This window comes from Hydractinia symbiolongicarpus, chromosome 6 (genome assembly GCF_029227915.1).
Source record: "Hydractinia symbiolongicarpus strain clone_291-10 chromosome 6, HSymV2.1, whole genome shotgun sequence".
NCBI lineage: Eukaryota > Metazoa > Cnidaria > Hydrozoa > Anthoathecata > Hydractiniidae > Hydractinia > Hydractinia symbiolongicarpus.
In genome coordinates, this window is record NC_079880.1 from 14437845 (window position 1) to 14453420 (window position 15576).

The 15576-nt window shown below is 33.5% G+C and overlaps 1 protein-coding gene across 2 annotated transcripts; it reads left to right on the forward strand.

The window, feature by feature from the left end:
* The first annotated feature begins 22 nt into the window (after positions 1-22).
* LOC130647121 (mRNA-capping enzyme-like) lies at positions 23-15222 on the forward strand. Of its 2 annotated transcripts, none has more exons than XM_057452865.1 (18): positions 23-180; positions 5465-5574; positions 5883-5986; positions 7984-8072; positions 8173-8248; positions 8352-8382; positions 9002-9202; positions 9678-9775; positions 10392-10493; positions 11139-11274; positions 11659-11730; positions 12680-12760; positions 12895-12978; positions 13216-13284; positions 13486-13586; positions 13972-14038; positions 14483-14606; positions 14928-15222. In XM_057452865.1, the coding sequence occupies exons 1-18, from the start codon at positions 123-125 to the stop codon at positions 15035-15037; spliced, it is 1713 nt and encodes a 570-aa protein (XP_057308848.1). In that variant the 5' UTR covers positions 23-122; the 3' UTR covers positions 15038-15222. The 2 variants fall into 2 exon arrangements, with proteins under 2 accessions (XP_057308848.1, XP_057308850.1); XM_057452867.1 differs by lacking the exon at positions 23-180 and adding an exon at positions 232-255.
* The last annotated feature ends 354 nt before the right edge of the window (positions 15223-15576 follow it).

The following is a 15576-nucleotide window of genomic DNA, read 5'->3' on the forward strand; positions in this document are numbered from 1 at the left end:
AATTTCCCATAATGCAGTTAAATTTCATTCAAAGTTACTCGCCGCGAGTTTGAATTTGGTGTGTGTCTACATGAATCTGGCTGACTTTTTCTTAGAACTGAAGTGAACCCCACAATAACAATATGGGTTCAAGGCCTCCACGATGGTTAAAATGTCCCCGCAAAAGTACAGTGATAAATGGTATAATATTTATATTAACCAAGTACATCGTGACGTCTTTAAATGTAACGTAGGGTGATGAGTTAGTTTTCCAAGGTACTAAACCTATATATGCCACACACAGAGAACAACCATTTGATTGAGAGTTGTCTTGTTTTCCCCAACCCAGACATTTTCTCCACTAACAAATGCCACATGATACTTTTGCCAATTGCAATATTCTTTGGAAGCTATTCTAGAGGGGCAGCGTCTCAAGTTACTACAAGAAGCGCCAATGTGACTCTTGTGAACGGGAATGCGTCATGATACTGGTTAAAGGGGCACTGCAGTGAAAAAAAAAATTTGAAAAAAATGTTATTTTGATAAGACAATACATAAATGTGTCAGAGTAAACCTTTTACAATTGTTAAAAATCTTTATTTATACCTTAATCGGGTCTGTAAACATCTTTAATTTTAAATAAATTTGCAAGGTCGCGTAAAGTCGAGAGGACTAGGTCTGAATAAATTAGCATATGTCACATTGTGCAGAAAGTCTATGAGCTCAGCAGCACACCTTCTAAAAGTTGTTTACTTACTGTTTACATTGTTCGTTGATAAGACGTCTTGTAATAATGACGAAGATTATTACTTAGAAAACATAGAATCGGATAATTCTCTTCATGAAAAGGACTTGACAAAGCTACAGCCACACGATTTTGAACCACTTGTATCTCACAAGGGAGAAATTAATAATGATGCAAAGTGATGAGGTGCTGCCTCAAAGTAACGTTCTTAGCAAAGTATTTTCTTTTTAAAGAAATAAAAAATATATTTAATACCTTTTTTAACATTCTTTTGTCAAAAAACTTTATTATTTGCTTCAGTATAAAAACTTTCTTACTTTAACAAGCCAATTTATTTTTATTTCACAATTCAGCAACATTTTTCCTCCGCACACGCTTTTTTGCGCACAAATGCAAACAAGTTTTATGTAATGAAGTCAGGGGGTAGTAAAAATATTTACTTAGAAGCTAAGCGTTGCGCTCGTACAGCAGTGTATAAGGCAAAATCAGAAGCAGAGAGAAACAGATTTGCAGATGTGTTAAGAAGGGAAGACCAGCCCAATGAGGTATTCAAGATAGCAAAGCAAATGAAGAAGACTAATCAAGATGTTGTAGGTGAGAAGTGTATACGTAATGATGAAGGTGTTTTGGCTAGCACAGAGGAGGAGAAAAGGGTAGCTTGGAAGAATCATTATCAGAGGTTGATTAACACTGAGTTTGATTAGGACGAGGATAATTTGTCTGATGATGATGTTGTAGAAGGGCCAGCTATGCAGATCAAGACAGAATGGGTAGTGGAGGCTATTAGGAAATTGAAGATTGACAAGGCTGCAGGACTATCAGGTATTGTTGCAGAGATGGTAAAAGCATCTGGATATATTGGAGTTGAGCTTATTACAAGTCTTGCTAACCAGATTATAAAGGATGGTGCTATTCCAAGTGAGTGGCAGTCGAGTATAATAGTGAATTGTTTCAAGGGCAAGGGTGATGCATTAGAAAGGGGTAACTATAGAGGTTTGAAATTGGTTGATCAGTTATTGAAAGAGTGATTGATAAGTTACTTAGAGAAATAATTGATATAGATAAGATGCAATTTGGTTTTGTTCCAGGGCGTGGCACTACAGATGCAATATTTTTACTCAGACAGCTTCAGGAAAAGTATTTAGAAAAGAGAAAGAATCTCTATTTTGCCTTTGTAGATTTAGAGAAAGCTTTTGATACAGTGCCACGTAAAGTTATTTGGTGGGCTATGAGAAAATTCGGTGTGGATGAGTGGCTAGTTACGATGGTACAGTCTATGTACAGCAATGCTAGAAGTCGTGTCAGGATTAACGATTCACTTAGTGATGAATTTAGTGTAAATGTTGGTGTACATCAGGGCTCTGTACTTAGTCCTTTGTTGTTTATTCTAGTCTTAGAAGCGCTGTCGATGTAGTTCAGAACGGGTTGTCCATGGGAGTTATTGTATGCAGATGATTTGGTTCTCATAGCAGAGTCGATTGAAGAATTAGTTGAAAAGTTTGAGAAGTGGAAGAAAGGACTAGAAGGGCTAAAGGTAAACACAGCAAAGTCTAAAGTCATGATTAGTAGCATTACAGCCAAGTGTGACCTTGTAGTTGGAAAGTGGCCTTGTGGAGTTTGCAGGAAAGGGGTTGGTAGTAACTCAATTTTTTGTCAGACTTGCAAGCATTGGGTACATAAGAAGTGCAGTAGTATTAGTGGAAGGTTAAGAGCTGACATTCAGTTTGTATGCAAGCGTTGCAAAGGTGAGATTATAGAGAATGAAGTATTCCAGCTTTAATGATGTACAACAGTGGCTCGTTAGAGATAGTTGAGACCTTCTGTTACTTAGGTGATATGTTGGGCAGTGAAGGGGGTGTTGGAAGAAGTGTTACTTGCAGGATAGGTTCTGCTTGGAAAAGTTCAGAGAGTTACTTCCTTTGTTGACTAGCAGAGTCTTGTCAATTGAGGTAAAAGGTAGGTTGTATGAGACCTTTGTAAGAAGTGTTATGTTGTACGGTAGTGGGACATGGGCGGTGAAGCAGGAAGATCTTGACCGTTTAGAAAGGAATGATATGAGAATGGTTAGGTGGATGTGTAGCGCCAGTCTGAGAGACAGAAAGAGTTCAGATGAGCTAAGAAGCAGGCTAAGTCTCCGTAGAATTAAAGATGTTATCCAGATAAGAAGATTGAATTGGCTGGGGCACTTGGAAAGAATGGAGGAGGATAATTGGGTAGGAAAGTGTAGAGACTTAATAGTTCTGGGGCAAAGCCCAGAGGCAGACCGAGAAAGACTTGGCAGGAGGTTATAAGGACAGACTTGATACAGAGGAAGTTGAGTTTAGATCTAACACAGTCTAGATCAGATTGGAAGAGGGTCATTAATATACCCTGTCCAACCCATGCTAGCATGGGAAACAGATGTTAAGCCGAGAATGATGATGATGATGTACAAGCCTTCGCATATTTAATTTTTTTCTCATAAAAAAACAGACAGGCTCGATTTCATTTAGGACCGGACCCGATTATAAATAATGACATCACATCATGCAGAAAGTTTAAGCGAGCGCAGAGAACGTTCATGTTAAGACCTATAGCTTACATTAAATCGCTTTTTGTATGTAATTTACATTTAAATGGTTAGTTGCTCTGCGTTTTTATGTACCAATCGATTAGAGTGTAAAAAAGTAAGTTTTTACAGAATTCCATCTGTGAAAAAGAAAGAACTCAAAAATGGCTAAACAAAATACGTAGTGCAGGTGATCTACCAAGCGATCAAAGTTTTTATTTTTGGTTAGCACACTTCACAGATAGTTCTTTTAAAAGAGATCTCCAGGAAATAACCTTTCATATTAAAATATTGCCACTTTGTAAAAATGCCATTTCAGCTAGTGAACGCAATCAACGCAATCTCATTTCTTTGCATTTCGTTATTTGTATTTATATCCACAGAACACAACCAAATAACGTTTTGTACATTTTTATATTAAATAAAAGAACATTATACCAATTTCCAATACAAACACAGACAAAAAAGTTTTCTAGTTACACCTGCATCTTTCGTAGCGCTCAAGTTTCTATTCTTTGTTTTTCTAAAAAGAAGCTTTTTTGATGGAAGGACATGCCGAATATTTTCAGGGGGTAAATGTAACCATTTTCTTCAATCTTTGTAACTGTTTGTAACAGGCTGCATGTCATGGTGATAATGCAGTTTCTAAAACAGCTTTGTCAAAACAACTACTTATAAATCAGTAGCTTCTGCAACGCATTTATGACCTACCATAACCATTAGAATGATTTTTATTTATACAATATTAATATTCCTGTTTTGCCAACTTATCACAACCCGAATATTATTCGATTTTTCAGTCACGCATTCGAATGGTCCTCCATCACGGAGAAAATTTCAAACTTGTCCCAGGGGCTCATTGCCTTCTTTTGTATAAGAATGAACCATGTATATAAAATAAAAAACAAATGAAAGTAAAATAATATAAAAAAGAAAAACAGAAAGAAAGAAAGATAGAAAGATGGAGCAAAAACAAGTATGCATTTTATCCTCAATATCAAATTATATTTGAGGTTAAAATTTTACCAACACACAGGTTAAGGCGGATTGTACTACAAGCAGAAAATACAGCGCATCACAAAATAGAAGGCTGCCCTGCATCATACCAATATAATAGAGAAGCCTTAGGCACAATGTAAAAGAAAGGTGCACACCTGTACCAGAGTTTGTGCACAGCCTATACTCAAGGACAAGGTAGACTGAGATTAGGAGTTGCCCTGGGCTTTCTGCCAGCTTTGATCGAAATATATGGTGAAAAGTGTTAATCTTATATTAAAACTTGTTTGGAAGAATATCAACTCTGTAAATGAGTTCACACAGCTTGTTGTTTCTTACCTGTGAGAAGGCTGAAAAAAGAGTGCTTTTATGCGCTACTTCTATTATGCTTCTTGCGAAAAGGTAAATCACAAGACTTTTTATTATTGTTCACAAATTAAACTTTGATGTAACAAATTTTTTTTTTCTGAGTTTTATTTGATGAGTTTTGCGACATCGTTCAAGGAACCTTTATGCCATCCAGGAGGACATCTCAAACTGGGTTTAAAGTAAAAAAAAATTATCATATAATAGCAGCTCTTGACGAGTTAGCATATTGTAAATGTGGCTTCATATTTGCTTTTTTTCGAATTTTCCTTAAATGTTAAATTACTAATTCTCAACAAAATATAAACAGGATAAAATAAACTTGTGAAGGTTAGTTCTCATAAAGAGTGTAGCGTACTCAAAAACGTTCAAAGCAATTATATAGAGAAAATGGAACACACCAAAGTTTTTTCTTTTTTTCTTGAACACTTTTCCTTTTAAATAAGTACATTCCATTATCATTTAATAATGAACTTGCAAGTAAAAAAAGTTATTAAACATTATTCAATAGACTGCATCAATAGACTTTTTTAGATACAGGATATATAATAAATTCACCTTAGATAATCATTAGATAATTAGAGAGTAAAAAAGAGAGTAAAAAAGGTCCCCCTAAACCTCTAGGTTCCCCTTAAATTTGAAAAAATCCTTAAACCCATTTTTCTTTTGCCTGATTTGGATTTTAGGTCCTCCCTACTTGGAAGTTGTGGGAAAAAAAAGGGGGGGGCAAAAACCCCTGCACTGCAGCACTGAACAACTTAAATTACATACAAATTGTATTTTATTTTACCTTGCAAAGAATATTACCCGCATTCTTTTTGTGTTTTTAGGAAAGTTCATTGCTTTCAAAACATTTCTTGATGACAAGTTTAGCTCACAAGTTCCTTTGGAAGATAATTTTCAATTTCCTATGTTGAAATCATATGTGCAAGGAAACAAGGTAGGTATATTTAAATTTTACAATTTTAAAATTTTGTTTTTCGTTTTTTATAATGCATTTTTTTAAAAAAAATATGAACCATAAATATTCTTCCATTATTTAATGGATAAAAAACAAATAGCATACTAAGAAATAACAAAATGAAATAAATTATTCACTTAGCCACTTTATTGTCACAAAATAAGTCACATGAAGTTGTCATTACTACATTTATTCAAAAAAGAAATGAACTACATGTGCATCACGTTTTTTATGAAAGACACTGAGCAGTGTTGAAATTTTGTTTAGACACAAAGTTTGATTTTTAGGCAGAACTTGGCCTAATCATCGATCTTACAAATACCAACAGATTTTACAACAAATCAGTGATAGAACAAAATGGCGTTAGTTATTGCAAGTTGGCTTGTAGAGGGTATTAAAATTATTTATATATATGTAATTTATGTTAATTTAATTTCTATATATTAGTTGTTAAGGCATATGAAAAAGTATATCCAAAAGAAAAAGTATATCCTATACTTTTTCTTAATCAAGGTAATCAAAAATATTTTGATTTGTTTAATCATGATATTTTTGATAAATGGTTAATAGATGTTTGGAAGTTTTTTGATGATGTTTTTAACTTGTGGATTAGAAATGGGTGAGTTGGAACAGGTTTGGGGAATTTGTCAAGGTTTGGTCCCATGTGGACCCTAGGTACCCTGGCAGGAGTTGGTGGTTTTTTTTAACTGTTTAACTTACTTATTATACTTTTCGGAATTCGCAGTTACATGATTTTTCTACATGCCTACATTACTGGAAAAAGGTTGTTTAACATATCGAGCGCGCAACATGAGCGGACTCCCTTGATACGCAATGTACCGCGTTTATAATAATAAGAAACAATAAAAGCAAACTGCCACGATCTATCAAGATTCTAGTATCGTGACACAATCTGTCTCGATGTGTCGCTAAATAATGAGAATAAAGAGAAAGTTTTTTTTATTTCAAACACATCTCTGCTTTATCTTTTTTTTATTTTCAATAAGTGGATATTATAAGAAAATTTTTTAACTTTCGTATGCATTAAAGTAATTCTAGCGCATTACTTTTTTAACGTATTTTTTTTCTATCGCTGCTTTTCGTTCTTAAATTTTTAAAATGCGATGTAAAAAAGAAAGATTAAAGCTAGCTGTATACCCTAGATTGTTTGCATAAGTTAAAAAATATATAAACACAAAGGAAGTTTTATTATATTTAAACATCCACAATCATTGTTGAATACACTCTTATTTTTAAAACAGTTCTATTATAAGAAAGTGGTAATGGCCTCGATAGCTTCGAGAATGATATTGAGACAGATGCATCACGAAGCCCTCTCGATACAATTTGAAAGTAAAAAAATGTCTAATGCGGATCAAGAATATCGTCGTGATACGCAAAGCGCAACGTTAAACAACATTTTTCCAGTACTGTATCTACTAATTTTAAATAATATTTAAAAAACAGTTTTTTTTCAAGTTTTTCCTTGCCAACTAAATATTGCTAACACACATGAATATAATAATGGCACAGGGAACTTTTTTGTTGATTTTAAAGACAAATTAAATACCTTAAATTTTGCTGAGAACATAAATCACAATAAACACTTTTTTTAACAGGAATATCAGGCTGGGATTCCAGGCTACAAACAACAACAGGGTGTCCATGCCTCCTAAAAATTCTAAAACATTTTCTGGTTTTTGTGAAAACTCCTTAAAATGTCCTTTTTAGGGAACATCCATTTGGTAAACTCAATTTTTTTATTTGATTTCTTTTGTAGATTAAATGGAATTTTAAAATATTTATGTTCCACATCACCTAATGCGAAAATAAAATCTGATCAGTCCAACTTGTCTTTTTTGTTTAATTCCTTTGGCATCCTCGATTCGTGGTTATACTTATATAAATTCTCTTAAAATATTTTAAATTTTTACATGCATTTTCCTAGCTAAAAATCTCCTAGAAAAACAGCTATAATCCTTCTAAAATCTACTAAATATCTTTAAATAATGTTTCAAAATGAGTTGTTTACTATTTAAAAAAATAAAGAAATAATTACCAGCTTGTTTAGGGTTTTTAGTCTTCTTAATGGAGAAAGGACTAGGCGTGTGGTAAATCACTCGGTTTATGGTGTCCAAGCGTGTGATTTTTTAAGTCTTCATAATATGTCTACAATTTTGCATGTGTGGTATTAATTTTACATGTGCAATTAAGATCTGAAAACAGCATACCCAATTCTGTTTCAGGCAAGACAGGTTTTTGTAATGTTATAAAAAATGCATGTAACACAAATTTTCCTTAAAAACTTTTTGTAATAATTTTGATGCTGATTTGCATGTGATTTATATTTGTAATATTTATAAGTTTTTCTTTCTTGGTTTGTTTTAGCCATGGAGAAGCACCATCAGTTGACCAAACTAAAATGTTCATAAGAATTTGCAATACATTTTTAGAGAAAAACCCAGGAAAAATAATAGGTTAGCAAATTTCTTTAAAGTTTGTTTTCTATTTGCGCTTGAACTTTGTTTTAAGTAAAATATGGACAACGTAAAAGTAAAAATAAATTTATCTTTATAGGAGTTCACTGTACACACGGCTTCAATAGGACTGGATTTCTTATTGTGGCCTATTTTTGTGAGATAGAAGAATGGAGGTATTTAGGCTTTATTGTATTTTTGTGCATTTGGTATAATCCTTAAGCTGAATACCCTACTTTTACTGCTACTTTTATATTTTTCATTGTTTATTATTTTTAGCGTAGATGCTGCTGTGAATTATTTTTCCAGCGTAAGTGTATTGCTATTATTAACCAGCAGTTGTTTTAAAAGGTTGCATTCATTCATCAAATTTAAAGAGCATTAGCAATAGGCAGTAGTCCCGAGATCATTAATAATAAATTTAGCAAATTTAACTAACAAAAGTAAAGTAAAATACTTCACATGCTTCCCAGTTCTGAACAGTTTGTTGACACAGTGTGCAGAGTTTTATGTTCACACCATTATTTTATCCTGTGCCCATACTGTAATGAGTTGGTGTATGCGGCAGGGGAATGTTAAAAAGAGACTTGCACGTGTGATCCTATTTCTATTCAAACATGTTTTTCGAATATTATTTGTTAAACAAGACAAAAAATTTCTAAGTACATCAAAAGAAGAGAAAAGATACTAATCAAAAGTGATAGAAGACCTTTTTGGAAAAAACTTTTTACAGCAAAGGAAGGCTTTCTTTTTTGTTTATACAATTTTTACAGTGTGTTATGTCTATTGTCTTGTGGCAAACAGTGTTTTAGTATTCACAGCAATAAATTGATTTTACTTCTAATATGTATTGTATTTGGACTGGTAAAAATAGTTATTCACAGTTTGATGAATTTTATATTTCTTTTCTCCCGTTATTTTCTTGTTAGTGTCGGCCACCTGGCATTTACAAAGGCCAGTATTTAAAAGATTTATTTGAGCGATACGGTGGAGGTCCACAAGATGCTCCAAACGCACCTGAACTTCCTGATTGGTGTTACGAGGAAGAAGGTGGACAAGATGATGATGATGGTGTTGATGACCAACAGGAGAGCAGACCGGCTAAAAGACGAAGAAGAGCATATAATGAGGTTTAACTGTTTAACCATTGGTCTAGCATTATTAACAACCACATTGTCATTGCTGTGTATCTTTTAGTTGGCTGTGCAATGCTTTTTTGCATTCTTAATATATTTAGCTTGCTCGCATAAACTCATTTTTTTAATATCTTGTGAAGTTGCACCAAGATTATTAGCACTTTTACACTCCTTGACTTAAGCAAATATTTAATAGCTGTCTTATCTTTAATTATAGTTAAAGATATGTCAGCATTATTTAAAAATGAATTATAATGTTTCAAGTGCTCAGATTTTAAATATAAATATAATTTGTAAAAAATTACAAATGAGAAAACTTACTTGATAAACAACATTTTACTCTTCACAGCATACAAAATACTTCTTTTTATGTTAGAATTACTTAGAACTTTGAATATATTTAAATATTTTTTTGGATTAAAAGCCATAACTTGTATGCTTGGCTGTCAATACTTACTTTGGTTTTTAGAATGCCAAATTTGCAGAAAACTTAGAAATTGAAACTGTCACAGCCCGAGGTGCTGAGCGAATACAAGAAATTTGTGAAGGAATGTTAAATTGGGACAGGTTTGTTTATACTTTTTTTTTTCATGTTGGAATTATATTCAGTATTTCTTCTATCAAATCTTGTACAATTCTTATACTGTTTCAAGTAAAAAGTGAGTGAGAACCCTGAGTTAATGTCCAAAAGTACAAGTTGCCCGAAAGTAACCCTTAAAAGCTATGTTTATATTTTCAAGTTAGAATTGCCTCTCAGTTGTCAGGTCTTCTATCTCTTTTGGTAAGTTCCAAAACTCTTAATAAGACAAAAATTGTTCCCTGAACTGAAATATTGATCTTGCCTACATTTATTTTTGCAGAAAATTTTTTTTCTCTCGGTAATCTGTTATTTCTGTTTAAATGAAATAATTATATATGTGCTTAACACATGCAAACAATCCCAGTTATTTTCACTGTCATTTGGGTTTGGAGGAATTAATTTGAAAGGATTTAATGGTTTTAAACTTGTGAGATTTTGGATTAAAATGTTTAAAAAAAAAAATTGAATCTTAGTTTCATGTCTTTAAAATTATTGGCTTACTTAACTAGCACTCTATAATATCTGGAACATCACATATTTCAAGTTACTTAGGTTAATTGGTGTATTGATGTTTAAATTTGTTAACTATCCTTTGTTTTTAAGAGGAAATTTTCCAGGCTCGCAGCCTGTGTCAATGGATCGAAAAAATATCGAGTTAATACATCTTCATCCATACCGTGTTACTTGGAAAGCAGATGGTACCAGGTACTTCGTCATGTATTTATTTAGAGCAGGAACTGTACATCAGCCCTTCTGTTTCTCCTCACCTTTATATTGCTTACAAACTAAAAAGCCTTTTTAATTTCAAATTTTACAGTCTCAGATTTTGCCTACAGAAGCCTTCCACAATTTATATTTGTATAAATTACAATGTCAGATTTAACCAAAGAACTAGAAAATCTCAATTGATAGCCAATACACGCTCAAAAATTTCGATTAAGATTTCGGTTTAGATTAATTTGGAGACATGTTTTAGGTCTTGTAAATTAAAATTTTTGTTCCATGTTTTTTTAAAGAATGTACAGGGTGTCAAATTTTAAGCCAAATAGAATTTATCGACAATTAGAAATGTTGCATTGTTAGTTGAAGGGAAAAGAGGACGAACAAAAATTAGACGGCAGTTTAAGTAAAATCTAAATCAGGGCTTGAAAATTGGGAGTCTAGTGCATTTATGAAACTGTAAGACTGTTTAAGTGCGCAGAACTTATACCTTATGAGATGAACGTTGAACAAAAAAAGAAGAATGTTTAATAATCTTTGTATATAATGCCAACTTTGTTGACATGAATGATTTAAAAATCAGTCAGTGAAGATAAAACTTCTACTTATGTATGCACCATTTCTTGCCAGGTATTTGATGTTGATCCTCAAACAGGGCGAGGTTTATTTCCTTGATCGAGATAACAGTGTCTTCACAACAGATAAATTCACTTTTCCGCGTCGCAAAAATCCAGATGAACACATCTTCGACACATTGATTGATGGGGTAAGCGAACGTTTAAAAATTAGTTTGATTTATCATTATATCATTAAATTGGAGCTAAATTGGAGCTGTTTGGAAAAATGTTTTTAAAGAAACGTCTCTTCTGATCTAAATTACCTTTTCCTAACATATTAACGACAATTAGGCAAATATAATATTAGCGTTCTACAATTTTAAATAGTGACTTTCCAAGTTTATAGTCATAAAATTTGTCCTTTCTTGAATTAAATTATCACCCCTCAAACAAGACCCAAAACACTCCCTCCTATTAAAATAGGATTAAAGTTTGTTAAAGTTGATATTCTGTTTAAGTGATTCGTCCATTTCAAAAAGATGTGTCTATAGTATAATGACAAATAGTTTGAGCATATTCGATTCAACTTTTAGGAACTTGTGATGGATAAAATCGGGGACCAAATGCATCCAAGATACCTGATATACGATATTGTGAAATTCGAGGTATATGTTATGTACAAACATGTCTATAATAATTTGCGTGTTGTGTTTGTCTCTGCGCGATTTATAGTCGTGCTGCAGACACACGAAATGCTTGTGCACGTGCAAATGCCACATAAGTACCGGCGAATTGCCGTAGGTTTTTTCACCAGATTATGACTAGTCAATCATAATAATATCTGATATTTTGTCTGTTCATACGTAAAATTAATTGAACCGCAGCTTTATTTCCGACCTCCCGCAGGGTAACTTATTACTTCATGCACGAAATATCGAATCAGAAAATTTGTACGATTTTACCACGAGCTAACGGGTAGTCTATTATAACAATATGAGGATTGTTTATCAAGAACGTACGCTGTTGTAACATTAAACGATGAAACAAAAGCTTTTTTTCTTTTTTTGCTCTGCAATATCTATATTGAAATACGTCTGTCTGTCTGTCTGTCTGTCTCTGACGCAAAATGGTAGCTTAGCTGCGCGAGTAGCAACACGCACCAAAAGTAAAAAGGACGGGCGCACCCGTGGATTTTCCACGGGCTAACGACTAGTATTTTAAATTCACCGTAACCTAAATTCAGTATCTGTAGGTAATGTCAGACTGTTCTTACGCGCTAGTTCTATTGTTGTAACAGTGTAAGAAGTGTCAAGTTTAGCTTTAACCTATTGCCCTTTTAATTTCACGAAATTATTCGTTGGGATTGCATCAATGACCAAACGGTCAGTACAACCCACTGTTTTCTTTTTATCACAACGACTGCTTAACTAAAATGTGAAAAGCTATCAGATGTGTACGGCCAGTGTAAGCAAAAAAATGACAACTATTCAAAATTTAAACTAAAACACATAAACACAATCCAGCGTGAATATGGTTAAAGTGAGCAATTAAACAAAAGCATGTCCACGGCTAACTTTTTGTTCATTTTGTAGAAACTTTATTTTTCCTATCCAGGGTCAAGATGTTGGACATACTGATCTCGAAAGAAGGTTGTTGTGTGTCGAAAAAGAAATAATAAAACCACGGGATGAAGCTGTAAGTTTTATTATAAAGCGTAATATAGGTGGAAAACCTTATATATAGTTAATACGGCGGTTGTATAAGACACATCAGGGCGACGACTAACAATTTTCGTGTTTTTCTTTTTTATATTTCTATATTTTATTCAGGTACAATCTAGAAGGCTTGATAAAAGTAGAGAACCATTCAGTATACGTAAAAAAGATTTCTATCCTATCGAGCAATGTAATTGGGTAAGATTGTCTGTCTGTCTGTCTGTCTGTCTGTCTGTCTGTCTGTCTGTCTGTCTGTCTGTCTGTCTGTCTGTCTGTCTGTCTGTCTGTCTGTCTGTCTGTCTGTCTGTCTGTCTGTCTGTCTGTCTGTCTGTCTGTCTGTCTGTCTGTCTGTCTCGCTACCTGTCTGTCTGTCTGTCTGTCTCGCCGTCTCTCTGTCTGTCTGTCATCTTAAAGAATCACACATTCGCATTTTAGCTGTTGGAAAAATTTGTCCCCAAAATCACTCACGAAACAGATGGTCTTATACTCCAACCAGTTTTAGATGTAAGTTTTGTGTAACGTGACGATTTTATCTTGAAACATTCCTGAGATTATCTCCAATCCAACTGTCATGGCGGCAACCGTAGAGTAATTTATTTTTAAAACATTTCTAGAATCAGAATAAATCCAACTTGTTATCAATCGTTTTTTTGAAACAATACTAATTTTTCCTGTCATTCTGAATTTCATGTATGCATACTTTAGCCGTACACGCCTGGGCAGTGTCCTGGCCAACTAAAATGGAAACCGCACGAACTGAACTCTGTTGATTTTCTGTTGCAAATTGTAACTGTTAAACAATATGGGTGAGTATTTTTTTTTAATTTAAGATTTTTTAATAAGTTACTTTGGTATCATTTTTCTAATTAACTGTGTATACCTAGATCTCGTTACATAGCCGAGATCTCGTTACATAGCCGAGATCTCGTTACATAGCCGAGATCTCGTTACATAGCCGAGATCTCGTTACATAGCCGAGATCTCGTTACATAGCCGAGATCTCGTTACATAGCCGAGATCTCGTTACATAGCCGAGATCTAACCATAACGACTCAACTTTTTAACCGTTCCCTTTTTTCTGGAATGACGACATTACGTTTAAAATTGCACTAGATTGAAAACTGGATTAAGCAACCTTGTCATCTTGGTTTTGCCTTTCTGTTTCTTGAATCTGGCATTTTTCATTTTTAGTTGTTTACCAGAAAAAGTTGGACAACTTTTTGTTCAAGGTTACGATCAACCTTTCTCCACGATCAAGGTACCTGCGTTTTTTTTGTTTGTATCGAATCTCAGTTCCCCCGCACCCTCCTTCCGCTATGTCTTCCAATAACCTTCCTCCTCCGTTCAGCGGATGTATTTTTATTTCTTAAACTACTCTTGATGTCCACGTTTACGCGTTTTTTAAAATTCTTTGCTTCTTTGTTTTTGGTTATACGGACTTTCCCAATGAGAACTTTCTAAAACATACAGTGCATGTTTGTGTTTTAAATGTTTTCTTAACCAAAACCGTAATTCAACATGCTGCATTTGTTCTTTCTGTGTTTCCTTTTTTGCAATTATTATCATTATTATTAAAACTAATAATTCCAAATATTTACAGGATAGCCACTAGTAATAGTGATTACGAAGCAAACTTCATAATCACTAAGCTACGCGCCATAAGCGATGTGCGCGGGAAACTTTTAAACTTCATTTTATTTAGATGAACGCAGAGTTAAAACATTACGATAAAAGAATTATTGAATGCACTTGGGACGGGTCGCAATGGAAATTTCTGAGGCTGAGAGAAGATAAAAGTTTTCCAAACGCGTTTAGGACAGCGAAAAGTAAGTAAAAGAAGGGGATTTGTTTCGGTTTTATCAGCTGGCTTTTATGGTTCTCGTGGTGGTTCCATAGGACAGACAGCGACTAATAAAGTAACTATTCTCAATTCTAAACAAAAGTACTTTAAATTTAAGCATTGTCTAGTTATTGTATTCTAGGACTGTATGGATGCTATTTGCATTGAAAAGATAAGAAATGTTTGCGATCGATCTATTTTTTATTATGGAACATGTTCTAAACATAGCTAATGTCCAAATAACTTTTTTAAAATAAAAAATGTTACCGTTATGGCTGTGAAGTTTATATCTTTTCTACAACTTCAGGCGTTTGTGAAAGTATACAATTTCCTGTTACCAAGGACGACCTCTTAGAATATATAAACAAATATGGCTACCGTAGTCACGGTTCGCATCAACATCAGCAAAGACGATAACGAAAGGTTTATCCATCGAGTTATTTCATTCGAGTTGTTTGGTGGCTGTTTATACCGTGGCGCTTATCACAGGATTGGGAAAGGATTCGTTATATGGTATCCAAAAATGAATACTTTTTTATATTTTAATGTCAATTTATAGTTTAATGAAGAAAATATTTATTTAAATTGACTTTATAAACTAAGTAATGAAGTATCTCTTCTCGGGTGAAGGTCCAACATTATTGGTTGAATTACAAGACGTCTCTATTGTACCCGTTATTTTGGTTTTTGAAACGACTTAAAGTATAAGCACCAAGAGATATATTTTGTATGTATATAAAATATTAAGTTAACGACATTTAGCTGCTGCTTTTAGTTGAGCATTTAACCGTTCGAAAAAGCTAAAAAAATTTAAAAAAGATTTAATTCAAAGCATCTGCACTTTCATATTTCATACTTGCTTCTTGGTTCTTGCTAAGAAGATCACACTCAGTTTCTGCCATAGCTGTGTTTATAGGCAAGACCAACTTATTTTTTAGAAATAAAACGATATTTTA